General features: G+C 34.7%; 1 protein-coding gene across 4 annotated transcripts in view; it reads left to right on the top strand.

Annotated features, from left to right (window-relative positions):
• RYR2 (ryanodine receptor 2) overlaps positions 1-16,797 on the top strand; it is a 452,105-nt gene that overhangs the window by 358,909 nt on the left and 76,399 nt on the right. For all 4 annotated transcript variants that reach the window (XM_049830593.1, XM_049830592.1, XM_049830591.1 and 1 more), the window contains exons 66-73: positions 1,799-1,929; positions 3,675-3,995; positions 5,416-5,656; positions 6,055-6,142; positions 7,321-7,413; positions 7,745-7,915; positions 8,848-8,907; positions 13,164-13,298. In XM_049830593.1, coding sequence (XP_049686550.1) covers positions 1,799-1,929; positions 3,675-3,995; positions 5,416-5,656; positions 6,055-6,142; positions 7,321-7,413; positions 7,745-7,915; positions 8,848-8,907; positions 13,164-13,298 — 1,240 coding nt within the window. The remainder of the gene's footprint in view (positions 1-1,798; positions 1,930-3,674; positions 3,996-5,415; positions 5,657-6,054; positions 6,143-7,320; positions 7,414-7,744; positions 7,916-8,847; positions 8,908-13,163; positions 13,299-16,797) is intronic.

The following is a 16,797-nucleotide window of genomic DNA, read 5'->3' as shown; positions in this document are numbered from 1 at the left end:
TTATATGTTTGTCAAAATATATTTCTTAATTAAAAATTACAAATTAAATTATCTGACTTTACAATAAGTATCGCTTGATTTGAGGTTCAACTGGGGAATTGTAAAAATACATCATTCAGCTCAGCTATTGTTATAATTCTTATATATTGTTTAATTGTGATGTATATTTCTTTCTCATTACCCTAAATTTAATTTAATTTGTCACTCATACAACACTACTTCTTTTCTAGTTCAATTACCCAGGGAAATGAAGCTTTATAATTGCTTTTCTGTGCATCTGTGTATCTGCTAAGCTCCCTCCAAGTTACATTTGGTCTGTGTAAACCATATTCAGCCAAAAAATAGAGGTACCTATATAATACAGTTCTTAAAACTGAATAGTTGCCCTGTTGTGACTAGCACTGTTCAGAGGGCAAGGCTAAACAGAACTCATACATTTAAGATATTGGCAGCAGTAATCTAGGAAGGTCATATATCTGTACGCTGTCTAGCAAATCAACGCGTGCATAACTCCAGAACAGCCCCATGACATACCCTTGCTTACTTGGTGACAGTATCATAGCAAACATTATGAAGAAGGGTGGGGACCAATATTGTAAGTAACAAAATACACATCTGTGGAAAACCGGGTCTCATTAATCTCCTAAGGGATATAAAATTAATTGGTTTTGGTATTTGGCAAATAAATGATGTGGGGTTTGTAGTCAAGATAAAATATGTCAGTGTAAGTGACAATTTTTCTGTATGGTTTTCTACAACTGTTATCACAAGTGAAAAGCACATAGCATGCCCTTTGTAGGTCTATGTGATGGAAGTATGTTTTGCTTATGAAGACATAATGACAAGGGAAAAAAGGAAGAAAGAGCAAACAGGATAAATAATAATGGGAATTAATTTAGATTTAACAAAATCAAGTGTAATGAGTTAGATCTAGAAAGAATATAAGTTCCTAAAATGAGATAATCTATACACTGAAAATGAATCTTGTTAAATTGCAAGACCAGTTTGGAGGCCCCCCTTCTTTTTTTTTTTTTTTCACTTGAAAGTTCATGGGACTCCAGGATTTCTGTCATCTGTGTGGCTCAGCTTCAGCAGCTAAACATTTCTCACATATCTAAAATCTGCTCTGATCAACTGAATTGGAAATCAGAATAGTTTTAAATGTCCCCTGAAGGACCCAAGTGAAGTGACAGGGGATCACTTGTTTCTTCCCAGAGACAGGCTTTTTACAATTTTGACACACTTAAGGAATTTTGATTATCAAATAAATGTTATGTATTTGAAGAGATTAGAACAATGTTTTTGTGCAAAACTTTCAGAGTTATTGATCAGTAGAAGCAACTTTCCACTCTCTGGAAAACTTGACTTTCATGCTAGACCGAGGTCTGATTATTACTATTTCTCAGAAAATGGAAATTATATCACTCAAATAAAATGATAGTTGTATTTGGTCTCTTGGTCTATTCAGTAGCTTTTTCTTAATACTAGAGATTATAAAGTCAGTAAACCTGAGAGGAAAGTAATAGAAAAGAAGGCATTGTTATGATGAGTTTGGGGTTTCCCTGCATGTTCCTCATTTGCTCTCAGCTAAATAGGCCACCTTTGACATTTTAAGTCTTAACATTTAATTCATTTATTAGCAGAGGGTTGTGGGACTTCAATATCTATTACCTGTTCTTGTGTTGATGATCCTAATAATGTAGTGGCTTATCTCTGGTATAAGGCTGGTATACAACTACCCCAAGGTGTAGTCAGTCATCAAAGATGTGTATACTTAATGATGTTTCTTAATTCACAGGCAACGATCAGCACTAGGAGAATGCTTGGCTGCTTTCTCAGGGGCCTTTCCAGTGGCTTTTTTGGAAACTCATTTGAACAAACATAACATCTACTCAATTTACAATACCAAGAATGCAAGAGACAGAGCAGGTATTTCTAGAAACTCACATGATGGTTATGAAAACACAATTTCACTATAAATGCTGCTCACCTTAATACATGTATTTTTGCATACGTTTTATAGTGCAAGATTTTTCTTGTAATCTCTTGGTTGTATTTCCTTCCTAAATCAAAGGGCTAAGTCTGATAAATCCGATTATTTTATCTTTCTAAAGATACTGATGTTTTTATTTTGAGATACCATTCTCAAAATACCACTTTGGAATCAATTTATTGAATGGACTTCACACATTTTTAGTATCTCAGATATTATGTATTTGTTGATAAAATTATGTATTCTAATAAGTAACTTTAGTTCCTCAGTTTTCATATGCAATATTGAGTCCCTAAAATATACATACTTGCAATTGAAGCAAAATACCTTTACCTGTATTAAGTACATAATATACCCTTAGAAAGTAAATACACTGCAGACTAGAATATAAATTGTTTTTTCTTTGTTTGAAATACAAGACAATATAGATACTTTCCAGTAACGTTATGTATGTTTTTTTTGCATATGCCTTTTTGTTCCATTCTGAAACTCTTGATGTTTCTTAAGCTAAAACATAGTTGTCAAATAAGATCATACGCACAACTTGTTCCTATGGTAAGTAGACAAGAAGTTACAGTACAACTGTACAAACTCTGCATATATGCTGAGTGTGAATTATATCATAGATATGTATAGATGACAGTGTATAAGATGCCAGTTTATAATGGCATTCCTTTTATAACTTCACCTTTATTTTTAAAAAAGGGAGCATACCAAATTTGTTCTTCAAAGAGCTGTAGTATCTTAACTTGAAATTATCAACAGCCCTGCTTACTTACCGTATATATTCTAGCTATTTTAAGACATCTAGAAAGACAATCAGCTGTATTTTCATTTTTCCAAAATTGCATTAAGCTTTAAGGAGACTCTGCGATGGCTGTGTAAAATGTATTTGGGTCTAAATAGGAGAAGAGACTGTTTCTGGAAAAAGACTAGCATTAGGCTACATTGGTACAGAGATTTGGATTCATAAATTGCAGGCTAAATATTCAATATATAGATATCTGTATATCTCATTGTATGTGTACGTCAGGATGTTAAGACATTCAAAAGCTAATAGTTGTGGTTACAGGTACTTGTTTGTAGATGAAAGAAACTGCCTCCAAAAATAAAGGCAACTGCAGTGCCTTTTCAGAGGAAGGAACTAATAATTCAAATAGTTTGAAAAGCAAATATTTACAATCAGAAATACACCCCCAGAAATCAGTTTCTCAGAATCTGCCTTACTCATTATGTCAGGCAATGATTTTTTTTCTTCTTTTAAAATTCCAGGTCTCATCTGATGTGTTGTGGAGAAATGTTTTATCGTAGCAATTTGTTTCCTCAACTGCAAAGCTTATGTTGGAAGAAATTCTGAAATTTAAGCTTTATTTTAAATATAGCAAACTGCATCTGGTTTCTCTGAATTCATTCTGTAATAATTATATTGTTGAAGCTTCCCCATAGGAATTATTTTTATTATAAAAAATTTTATTATGGAAGCTTATATATAAACAGTTTATTGCTCAGTGGCATGAAAGTACCTGTTTCATATTGTTATGTTTGTTTTTTCTTCCTTGGATCAGAAGTCCATAACTATAAATAGAAAACAAAAGTTGTATGGAATAGCAATTGAAAAGAATTGTTTTCCCTCTATGATTTAGTTTATTGATTTTTGGATTTATTTTTTTTTCCCCAATAGTTCTCAATTTGCCTACTAGTGTAGAAGAGGTTTGCCCAAATATTCCCTCCTTGGTGAAGCTAATGGAAGAAATTGTGGAACTGGCAGAGTCTGGTATTCGTTACACACAAATGCCACATATCATGGAAGTAATACTGCCTATGCTGTGTAGTTACATGTCACACTGGTGGGAGCATGGGCCAGAAAACAACCCTGACAAGGCTGAAATGTGTTGCACAGCCTTGACATCAGAGCACATGAACACTCTGTTGGGTAACATATTGAAAATCATCTATAACAACCTTGGTATTGATGAAGGAGCCTGGATGAAGAGATTAGCAGGTAAGATGTAAAAATAAATAAATAAACAAACAAACAAGCATGTGTGTCTATTCAGAAGGTGTATATATACGTATATACATACACACACACACACACGCTGAATTACTCTGTATACCCTGTTAAAGCTGGAGTAGAACAACACTCGTATTTTTATGTTTTTTAGATCTTGATGAACCAGAAACATTAAGTATAAAGAGCAGTGTAAGCAGTATGTTTTAATCTCTTAATAAGTAATACAAGTAGTACATTAGACTATTTCTTTTTTCCCAGAATATGCACATACGAATTTTGCAGTATATTGAATTCAAGGACTATAGTTATTTAGCACATTTTCATTATATATCAAGTTTCTATCTGTAGGCATTGCACTGTTCCTTACTATTCTGTATGAGTGCTGGAGCCTTAAAATATTGGTTTGAAGCTGTATATCTAATATATCTATTACAATGAAATGTGGAAATGCTTATGTCATTTTAGTGATCCTTACATTAACTGCATTGTGATAACACATAACATCTTGAAATTTATTTAAAAACAGTTTATTTCTATGTTACAATCTGTAAGGAAAAGTCACTTCAGTGTTGTGAATTCAGTCTTTCATTTATGCTTTCTTATGACTTTTCAATACTTACTGTAGTAGTATTCATTCATGGTAGCAGTCTGGATTCCTAGTCTTTTGAGGGTTAGTAGTAATGTAATGCACTCTAAGGATAAGTGGTAACTGCATGAAATTCTTTGTAATCTAATGGATATGTTACAAATGGTTTTGCACTAATGGGCCCAGATGAAGTGCTAATTTACATATTCATTTTTATGAGTAGATTTGCAAAAAGCTTGTGCTAACAAGTCTCAAATGGCTGGTTGATGGGCAGCTGAATCAGTCTCCTTCCTGTCTACACACAAGCCTTCCAGTGTCCTAATGTGCGTAAGCAATACAGGCAGGCTGTTTCAATAGGTTTGCAAATAAATGGAGCATGCTTTCTAGTTCTACTTCACTCAAGCTAAAAAGCAAGATTCAAAAGAGGAGCCAGTGGCTGAGAAAACTTGTGTGCACACTATGTAGCTAGCTACATAGGTATCCACCTATACATACCATTAAACAACTTCTACATTACTCAATAAAATTATGCAGGCAAATACCAGTATGTTGACAGAATGCCAGTAAAGAGGCATCTTAATTTTTATGATCTTGCAAGCTTAGTTTGTGAAGTTGTAATTTCTGCTCTCATAGTGACAAAGTGAATTGACTATGTGAAATCCTGACCACATTTAATTCTTGGCAAGACTTCTGCTGATTTCAATGGGGGCAGGATTTTACTCTGTGGCCTAAAAATAAGATCCAAGAAAGAGGGGAAAGGTAAAAATTTTTATTAATATTTTGTGGCCAGGTATATATTATAATATTCATTGCCTTGAATAGTGTTTTCCCAGCCCATCATAAGCAAAGCGAAGCCACAGCTCTTAAAGACACACTTCCTGCCACTGATGGATAAGCTAAAGAAAAAAGCAGCAGTGGTTGTATCGGATGAAGAACATCTAAGAGCAGAAGGCAGAGGTGACATGTCGGAGGCTGAACTGCTCATCCTAGATGAGTTCACCACTTTGGCACGGGACCTCTATGCCTTCTACCCTTTGTTGATTAGATTTGTGGACTATAACAGGTATGTGGAGAGGAATAGGTCAATGAATCTTCTAAAATCTTCCTGTTTATTGATACCGTCTCTTAGCCCTTGATATACCTAGCACTGAATTAAAGTAGCTTTTAGTCAGCCTGCCAATCTTGAAGTTGCTCAAGCTGATGCTTTATAACTTTTAGGAGGAGCTGGGGACTTTTCAGAAGAAAACCAACAAAACAGGTGCAATCCAAATCTGTTGGATTAGACCTAGGATTTTAAGGGTTTTGACATAGGACATCAAAAAGCCACTGCTACCAGAAAGGATTAAAAGCATGCATGCTTGGTTTTGTTGGCTTGTATCCTTGTAAAATGTTGAAAATTGATTTCAAAGCATAAAGTAGAGTGAGGATCATCCACATTTCCACCCTTTTACCAAATTTTAGGGCAAAATGGCTGAAAGAGCCCAACCCTGAAGCAGAAGAATTGTTCCGCATGGTGGCTGAGGTCTTCATTTACTGGTCAAAGTCTCATGTAAGTAATTCCTTGGTAAATACTTTTTAAAATTAGGTTTCTAGTAGGCAGATCAGTTAGTGGCTGTGTTTGGGAAAACACATTTAATGACAGGAGTGAAACTGCAGATGGGAAGGTATTAATGACTTTCAGTTTTCTGACACTTCTGAAATGCCTAAGTAGCTAGGGGAGTTGATGGGTGCTTTGTAGCATAGTAACACTGATTGTAGATATTTTTCTTATAAATTCTGGTTTGTTTGTTGTGGGTTTTGGTTCAGTTTTTTGTTTGGTTTTTGTTTTGTTTTGTTTTTTAATATATTAAGCTCATTGTGGTCTGTGGCCTTACCTTTTTTTTTTTTAATCATTTATTTTCACCCCCAAAGCCTTTTTATAACTAGGATGTATGGCTACTAAATCAGTAGTAGTTGTCTCATTAAAGTCCATTTTCCTAAACTGTGCAACAACCAAGGGGTCTGCATGAAGATCTAATCAGGCACCATCACTGATAGTGCTTAAATAAAAATGAAACATGATTCATGTGAATACTGGAACAAAAAGAAGAAAAAAACCAAAAGAGACTAAATACTTTCAGGCATTGGATCTCCGTGTGGACTGTTGTCTATACTAAATTTCTCTTCTGCCATAACTTCAATTCTCTCAAGTTTGGGAAACAAGATGCCTTATTATTTGTGTACTCGTACCTGAATTTGACCGTAAGATTCATTATAAGCAATGCTGTGCACAGAAACTGGTTGCACAGTAGATAGATACTGGATCATCAAATTACTTGTGTATTCATAAGTTCAGTCTTTTATTTAAAGTTTCTTATTTATCTGAATATAGTGGGATTTATAATGGGAAAAAAATTGGTAGGGATGATTTACTAGTAAGGGAAAATCCAGACAATATTTTTATATTGAATTAGCGGAGGAGTGAGATTTTTATTATAGCTGTTTCATAGCCAGAGAAACATTTTTTTCTAAGATAGAAGAAAACCCCAAATACACAACCCCTGAGCTATGTCATGTAAATAAAGCTGGAATTCAAGGCCATTATTGATCATCCATTAATTTTTTCTGTCCTTGTCTTATCTTGTGGATTTTACAAATTTCCAGTAATTTTTTTTATTTAAGGTTTGTTTAGATAGATTGCTCAGATATCATAAGTGCTTCTAACTGAGATCTTTTATGTATTTCCAGAATTTCAAAAGGGAAGAGCAGAACTTTGTGGTACAAAATGAAATCAACAACATGTCTTTCCTTATTAGTGACACCAAATCCAAGATGTCCAAGGTAATGTAAAGATTTTTGTATTTTTCTCTTTGCAAAGTAGAAGGAGACAGGAGGCCTCCAGAGAAGTGCTTTTTTTTTTTTTTTTTTTTTTTTTTAATGATATCTGTTGAAAAATCTAGGTTGAGAATCAAAATGTAGTCATTTAAGAAACACGGTGGACTTTCATGATATTGGTGGAAAATATTGGCAATGATAATAATGGCAGTTGCATTCGATAGGGTGCAGCTGTATAGGTATCAAGGAAACTGTCAAACCAGAGACAAGTATAAAGTTGCTAGTACAATTCTTTGATTTAATATTGCATTTTTTTCATCTTTGCTTTATGCTGCAGGCAGCAGTTTCTGACCAGGAGAGGAAGAAGATGAAGCGAAAAGGTGACCGGTACTCTATGCAGACCTCTCTCATTGTGGCAGCATTGAAGAGATTACTTCCTATTGGCCTAAACATTTGTGCTCCTGGAGACCAAGAGCTAATTGCACTGGCCAAAAATCGATTCAGTATGGTAGGTGCTCTTTTTGCACTTCTAAAAGGTTAATGAAATTCTTTGAATATTTTCCCCCATGCTCATTCTTACAGCATGACACAAATATTCAAGACTGTAATTCTGTTATATAAAGGCACAATGGGTGACTATGGTAGACAGTAATCTACATATTGCTCTCATTTTCAGGGCTTAAAACGTTTCAGTTTGGACATACTTATTTTCCAAATGATCAGTATATGAATAGAGGTGACATTCTTAAATGAAAACCATTATTTCTCTCTTAATTTTTAATGCTAAATTGTGTTTGTTATATTTTTTGAAGCTTGAATTTGGAAATGCAAATAAGAACTGGAAGTTTCCTAACTTCTATACCAAATATCATAACTAATTCCTTTCGATCACTCTCATGTGAATGCAAGAATTTCTGTAGGGGAGTAGACTGCTTTAAAAGTGATTCTTCTAAGAGTAAACTTACAGTGCAATAACGTGATTGTAATCTGGAATATACTCCTTTTTCAAACTATGATACTTTATACACCCTGGTGGGTTATATGACTGTCAGACAGCTGACCTGAATGTTTATAAAGGATAAAAGATCTCCAAAAGAAACAGAAATCAAATCAGAGAAGGCTGTGTTCATGGTACTGGTTTCATCTGGTCAAACTTTGGTTAATAAGTGTACACTAGTAATTTTAATTCAGACTTGCATTTAGTGTATTACTGTGAACAAATATGAATGATGCCATCCAGAACTTGTTCCTGTGAGCTTGGATATGGCTAGCTCTGGCCTGATACAAAAAGGTGTATAGCCACTGAGATTTTCTTCAATCTTCCACATTGTCAGTTTTATTCATCGTCTGAACTAAGCCCAAAGTTGACATTTATATGAACAATATCTTTTCTTAACTACCGTCTATTCCTAATTTCTGTGATTTGTAATTTATTGACAGAAAGATACTGAAGATGAAGTACGAGATATCATCCGCAGTAATCTTCACCTCCAGGGCAAGGTAATCTATATGCAGTTTTTAAACTTGATTTTTGTTCTTATGAATTCAATTGTTGGTGCCATATAATGACAACCTGCCTTGGTTCATTAGGATAACTTGTCCCTTTTTCTCTTCAGTCAAGTAACTTGTTCATGTCAATTGTTAAATGTTAGGTTTTTAATGTCTTTATATATGCATTATATACAATAACACGTGCCCCTTTAAATCCCTGCCTATGCACACCATTAATTTGAAGTTGGAGATGGAAGCAAGGTCTATCACTGTTTAAACTCTGCCTTCCATTTTTCTGGATAGAATCTGCAAAATGCTCAAAGTTACTTTGTATCTCTTTGAAGTGTGAAGGAAAAGGAAGCTGCTACTTTGGCATACTCTGTGAAGTGAAAAATCTCCACTTTGCTCAGTTTTATTCCTGTTTTTCAGCCCAGGGAAAAGAAAACATGTTGGGAAAAGTGTAGATTTTTGATATTGAATTCCAATTAGTGCCACATGCATAGCCCTAGGGAAAAGGTCCTGAACTGGCCCATTGTAGTTGAGCTATTCAATTAATGCTTCAAATAATGGCAAAGCAGCAGCCATAATACAGTGTAATAAAATGATGTACGTTCCTTCTCTGTTGAAGGAAGATGGAATCAGACCTATGGATGGTGCTTTATTTAGGATTGTCCTTTGCCTCCTCCCCTCGTCCCAGGTTTTATTCACCTCAGGGAAAGAACTATCTAGTATTTCCTGTGCTAATTAAATGGTTACAAGAGAATAAACGTGTGAATTGGAAATCTGGGGTTTTTTTCTAGAAGGGTATTTAAGAATCATCCAGAAGTCTAGATTCTGCTGCAATTCAGTGCATGGCTATAAATGTCTTTGGGGTTTTTTTTGTTGTTTTTTTTTTTTTTTTTAAATAACTTGGTAATGGGATGGTTCTTCCTGAATAATATCTGAAGATTAATTTTCTCCTGTCTTATGTTTTCTGTATATCGCTGCAATGTCAAGCAAGATTATGTGGAGGTTGGGGTTTCTGGGTGCTCACAAGAAGACAGATCATTTTGCAAAGCTAACAATTAGTTTTTCATAAAATATTAAAAATAAAAGTCCAATAGCTTTCAATTATAGAAACATAGAAAAGTTTACCACTGAAAATAAATATTTGGTTAAATCCTAAAAAAAGCTTGAAATACTTATTCTTGTATAGCAAATATTGTTGTATTCTGAGAAGCAGAAGAATGCACACAGGCAAAGTACTAGGAAGAAAAGAGCATTTATGAAAATCTTCATGAGCTACAGTACTTAAGCAATGTGCGTGCCGTGAACATGCAAACCTTAAATGTGTTGTGATTTTGTGTGTGAACTTCAGTAATGTTTTCTTAATGATAAAGATAGGTATTTCTGTTCTGACATTTTCAGTATGTGTATATGGTCATTTTGTGAGCCATGCAGTTGTAAGTCTTGCCTGGCATTTCATGCTGCTTCCTAGCACTTGTCCTCCTGTTTTAAATACTTCAGTTTCCATTTTGTTTCTTTAGGGTTACATTCTGCATACTGCTATTAACAAATTTCTGTATGTTACTGCTTTGTTGCCTTGGAGTACTGATACTTATAAATACCTTGATTTGTGCTTTCTCTTCAGAAACTTCCTTTGCTTCAATTAAAAGTTTGCTGTTGTTCACCAACGTATCACCTCCTCTGTTTATAACACTAGAATAGAAGTACTTTAATATTTCTTACATTGATGAAATTTCACAGTGCCTTGATAATTAAGAAGGAAGTAATCTTAGCTAATCCGAAGTACACACTGATGGATTTTCCAGTTGTAAACTTTCCAGCAGTGACTTTGGATTTCCCTAATTGTAAAATGAATTCCGAAGGGAAGATGACATTCTGAAAGGGAACCACATAATACATAGCTAAAAAGCTAAATAGTTTCTGTAGCTAGCTTTATTTTATAGCTATCTACATATTGCTTTACTAGCTTTGAAAAGTTCTGGGTTTGACCTGTATATGAAAAGTAGTCAGCCCAACTACAGACAAAATATGTCATTTCTAGGACTTCAAAACTGTAGTTTATTGTTGTCTTTATTATCTTTTTTATGATTTGTTATCTATTGATAAGTAGTTTGTTCTCAGTGGCTTGAAATATATCTTTTCATGAATCATTAACACTGACATATTCTAGAGTTCACATAAACCTAAGTGTGTAACTTAATTATTTAAAAGTATATAAAGTTAAATTCAGTAGTTATTTGCCAAGTGCAATATAATTTATTCTGTAATTCTCTGATGTCAACAGTGTTCAGTCACTATCATGACTGAATCAAGTACCCATCAGATACAGTCAGGTATGATGTTTCTTGTTAAGAAAAATGATGCCATTGTGCTATATGCATACACTACCCTTTTGTTGTCTTGAGTTAGACATAAAAGGAATGTAGGCCAAATGGTCTTATAAATTTAAATTATTTTTTATTGTTATGAATTAATATGTAGCAGTTATAATGGTGTTTGTGTAAAATGACTTTCAAAAGAGAGGAAAAATACCACTTTTTGGAAAGGCTGGTTTTCTTCCAACCATAGCAATATTCTTTCTTCAAATGGTGTTTTCTGCTAACCACTTTTGCTTCTCACAGACACCATGTTCTGTCATTTATGTTAGAGCTAAAATGTAATTTATCTTGATTTCTTTTTGGAAAACTGCACTCTTTGAGAATCATCCTTCTGAATCTTTAGCTATTAATGTTGTGGCGTCTATTTCATACATTTGTCTACCTTTGTCTACATTTGTCTTCACCCTGTTTCTGTCTTTCCTTTCCTTGCATGCCTGCATGCTGTTACTCAGTACCGAGCCTTTTATTTCAAGAAATTGATGACGAAACTTGCATTCATTTTGACATGGATGAAGCTCAAGTCACCAAAATCTTCTTCCCGCCATGCTAATTCACACCTTGAAATGTCAACTACTCATACCCTTAGAAAACTACCTATACAAAAAAGCTGTACCTTGATAGAATGTGAGGAGTCCTCAGATCAAAAGACATCTCCACCTGTGATTAAAAAGTCTTTTGTGGACTATCCATTCACGATGATCCAGTCAAATGCTCACACAAAGACTATGGATGTGACAGTTGTTAAGAAATGGAAAAGCCGAAAGGTGGAAGAAATGCCTGCCAATTGTGGCTTTCTAGGTTATAATAAGCTATTATTGAGCGACTGTGTAAGTTTATAATCATTCCTGGAACTTCAGTAAACTGTGTATCATAAGATGTTTTGTGGAGGTGAATTAGCATTATTGTCTCCTCTTAGGCACAAATTGAAATCTGGATCCACAAAGATGTTTTAGAAAAGTAAGTGTTGAGTTTAAGCCCTATTCAAATCTGTAGGGTTTAGGCTCCTAAATGCTCTAGGAATCCAGGCCAGCGTGACTTAAACCTAACTTGCACAATCAGGAATGATTGCTGGCCACAGCTCTCAGTAAAACGGGTTATGCATTGCATTTGCTTCAGTGTCACGGGCACAAAAAATGGTTGCAAAGTTTGTTGCATCAGTGTTGTTTAGCAGAAGCACTGGGGAGACAAAATTAACCAAAAAAGAGGTTGCTAGTGGTAAAACAGAGAATCACAGATCACTGAAATGGAAAAAATGAAATGTAAAGAGAAAAATAAGAAAAAACATTTTGCTTCATATACTTCTTTATATTATTTGTAGGCTCATAAGCAAATGCGTCTTGAATTTACTTTTCATAAATTAGCTTTCCATTTTTTAGCTAGTAATCAGTAAAATTAAGATTTTCTAGCAATTGAAAAGGACTATAATGAAAAAAAATTCTACATAAATAAGAATAATATTACTAATTTCCATGACTGAAAACTAAGTAATCCCAACTAGGAGAGCAACATTTTCATTGTTGTTTGGTTTAATAACTGGAAAGTCAGTGTACAAAGTTATGTCTGTCTACCTCATATTCATTATTTTTCCTCAGATAATATTAATTTCTGGTGCTTGTGCTATTTGTTGGCCCATGTTGATTTACTCTTTGTATGATTATTAGACTTCTAGTCCTCTAGAAGCTCTCAAGAAGTATTGCACAAATTAGTTTTGTTCTCTCAGTCAGTCTAGGGGACACTGTATGGCTTAGCCATGTAAAGGTGTGGGTTAGCTGTATAAAGTGCTTCTGTTGTCCTTTGAATCAGTTTCTGTACTAATTAAACTGTTTGACCCCACATTTCGAACATTTTGCCTTGGTGACATGTGAAATCTTTCTCCTGCAGCTTGAGGATCCTGCCATTAGGTGGCAGATGGCACTTTACAAAGATTTACCAAACAGGACTGAAGATTCCTCAGATCCAGAGAAGACTGTGGAAAGGGTCCTTGATATAGCTAATGTACTGTTTCACCTGGAACAGGTTAGACACATTTTCCCAGTTCCATTGCTTCTTAAACTAAACAAAAGTATTCAGCCTTTCATTTATACTTTCACCTGCTGTATTTAATGTTATATTCTTTTTTCTTTCTTTTGATGGCTACTGTTTACATGCTTTGCCTTGTGTTTTGTAATCCAGTATTGTGGTCATATCGATCACACTGTGTTTGCAGCAGCTCCAACGATCATTTATTTGGGAAAGGACTAAGAAAGTGATACCATTGTTTTAACTTCCTTCTGGTGCGTTTCAGCTAGAAGGAAGTAATCACTAAATTGTCCATGGACCATGAAATGTGAGTAAAAACCAACTTAATTATTGAAAAAATGCCTTTTTCCAAGGTATTTTTCCTCAGCTGAGATTCTTGAATTATTGAAGTAGCAAGAAACTTAAAACTGCCTACATAAATATCCAGTTGGAAGCTGCATATTATAGCTGTATGGAGTAGGACAATCAGATGATTTGATATACAACTTCTTTAGTGATGGCTTTAGAAAGCTATTTACTAAGTACTAGTTAAAAAAATTGTAAGAAGAATGTCCACTTGACAAAACCTGTATGGAAGTTTGTGTGGATAAGAATGTATGCATTTAGAAAATTAAACTGGCATTGAAAATGGCATTGATAATCTGGAAGTTTTAGCAAGACAACTCTTTGGTGCTCCAGCAAACTGCTTGAATAAGTGAACTCAGACTTCTTTATGCTGGTGCAACGGTGAATACAAACCAAGGTTAACCTGGCCACCTCAAATATTACTTGCTGCATTCAAGAAATAGTAGAAGCAGGGTGGAGGAATGATTTTTCTGAGAAAGTTCTGGCAGAATCATTAACTTGTTTCAGAATCTGGCATGAAGGTCTATTGTTTTATCTACTATTTTTTGCTTAAATGTATGAGCTTCCCATTTGACTTGGACTACAGTAACTTTCATTTCAAAAAAATCTGTAGTTTATTTTGTGTCCTTCTTCCAACTAGCACTGAAAGAATTTTGTCTTTTGTCTCTCTGATTAAACTTGTCCCCAGAAATAGGTCAACCAAAAATAAATGTTGGAAGTTAGGTGTTTGCTGATTGGTTTTGATTTTGTTTTTTTCCTCCCCTTGGGACAAGAGTCTATTACTTATCTTTAAGTTTTTAGTTCTTGAAATTTTGAATTTAAAAACTCCCTTATGTTGGTACATTTTACAAGTCAGACTACTTGATAAATTTAGTTCTCCCATTTTACTTACTGAATTGTTACCTATTTTGCACTTTACATTTGTTCTGTGTTTTCTAGGCTTTCTTTTTTGAATTGTACTGAAGAAACACACATTAACTTGAAGGATATTCCTAGTGGCAGAGATGAATGCTGCTGGTTACACCATAGACTATAAACTGACTGCACATAGAATTTGCTCAGGGTTTATTTTTTTTCCTTTTCAAAGAACATTTGAGAATTCAAGGCTCTCTTGCCCTCTCATTAGAGTAGTTGGTTTCACTCAGAAGCTTGGCACAGGTTTTCAGAACCCATGTCAGGAAGTTTCTACATTGTGATGAGATCACTGGTTCAGTCAAGTAGGAATCCAAGAGATATGCGAAAGTGCTTGTATATACACTGTGCAGCACTTGATTGCTAAAAGTGACTTTCAAGGATCTTGGAATGCAGAAAGTGTGTAGATGTGAATACTTGTGTCCCAGCTGTTGCATCATGCAACTCTTCTTCATATAGTTTGCCAGCCTTAGTATGGACTTGCCTCAAGTTCAGCAGTGTTACACAGTTTGATTGGAGTCACTAAATTTTGCCTGTTACTGAATATGCGTGGGGCAAGCAAAAAGTGATAGAATGTGGAAGTAAATCCATGGCAATCACAGTTAGCCTACGAGAGAGAGACAGGAGAATGGGTGTTGATTTGAAAGGATATAGAGTGGCTGTGAGGAAGAAGGAAGAGTAGACAAAAGCTAGAAATGTGGGAGGCAAAAGGTCTTGTCTTTTACCCTGGTTTTACTGAAGTTAACTGAGCTGAAAGGAAATTGATTAGGATGTACAAAGTTGCGTAATTCAGCATTAGACTCTTGTATTTGAGTTCAAACAGCATATACAATCTCTTGATTTCTGGCATTTTAGCTATACTACCATGTATATAAATTGGTTAAGCTTGTGTAGTTTGGAGAAATTGTTCAAGGGAGTGAAACCCAAGGTAGTATCCTTGTGTTTTCCATGTTCTGTTGTAGGATCAATCTCACAATGTATAGAATCCAGCAGTAGTACAGAACAGGATGGATTCCCATTGTAATACCAGATCAACATTTCAGATCAATCCTTCTGATCAGACTTAAAAAATGACTTGTAGTGAAATAAACGCTGACTGGGTACTTTGAACCTATTTGTTTAAAGATTTGGCCCCACAGCTTTACTTATCTTCTGTAGACAAGTGCTCAAGTGCTTTTGTTACTGAAATAGGTAATTCAGTATCTTTAAAAATAATGAATATGTGAGCACTGGGTCTGTTTTTATGATAGTCTTTAGTAATCCTTTGCTCTCCATATACAAATACTCTGTGCTCTGTATATACATACTCTGAATGCTTTCCTTATTGCACTGGCAAAGATCAGTTCATTCTTTGTATTTCCCTTCCACGCACAGCTAACTTCTTTGTTTTTATTATTTTCAGAGATCTGCTTGCTTTGGCCGAGGCTATTTCTTTTGGGAAAGTATAGAGGGTTTTATAGTTGTTTGTGAAGATATTACTAATTACCTAACTTTCACATTTGGGTTTGTCTGACTGCTAAATTATTAGCGCTGACTTTGTTTTGTGACTGTAAATAAGTTTGCAGTGAACACTTTTTTATCCTTTCTTTTAACAAATATTTTTCATTTGTATTCTCTCTTTTGGAAGGAACTTGTTTTAGAATGTCACATTTAATCTTACAAGTATAATTATCCATTTCACTGAATGCTTGGCAGTATTTTAATCCATTTAATTAAATGTTTATCATTTAACAGTGAATAATTTTTTGTATTTCACTAAACTAGAAAAGTCCTCTTGGATAACTATGTTTGGATAGAATATTGAGTCTACACAAACATCATCATCACTACATATTTTAAATAAAATGCTTTTTTTTATTACAAGGAAGAATCACCAAGGCTTTCAGGGTAGAGATGCTAACTTCCATTGACTCCTCTGATGGTGATGGGAGACAGAGGAGCTATTATTCCACTAGCACAGTTGTCAGTAAAAGACACAAACCAACCCCCCACAATCAAACAATCCCACACAGCAGACATCCCTGCCCTTCACTCTACAAGAGTTGTGTAGGTTAAATCAAATTATGTAATCTTTCTGGAGCAGTTGTGAAGTAAATCACAAAGACTGTGAATAGGCGACAGGAAAGGAGTGATCAGTAGTACAGCCTGCAATCAGAGTTCCCAGCTATCCAATCAGGCTATATACTGTTGCATGCAATTGCTCTTCTGGACCACAGTACTAATTTTCTTCTGATGGAAA

This window comes from Accipiter gentilis, chromosome 28 (genome assembly GCF_929443795.1).
Source record: "Accipiter gentilis chromosome 28, bAccGen1.1, whole genome shotgun sequence".
In the NCBI taxonomy this organism is placed as follows: Eukaryota; Metazoa; Chordata; class Aves; order Accipitriformes; family Accipitridae; genus Astur; species Astur gentilis.
This window is presented reverse-complemented; position numbering and strand designations above follow the sequence as displayed.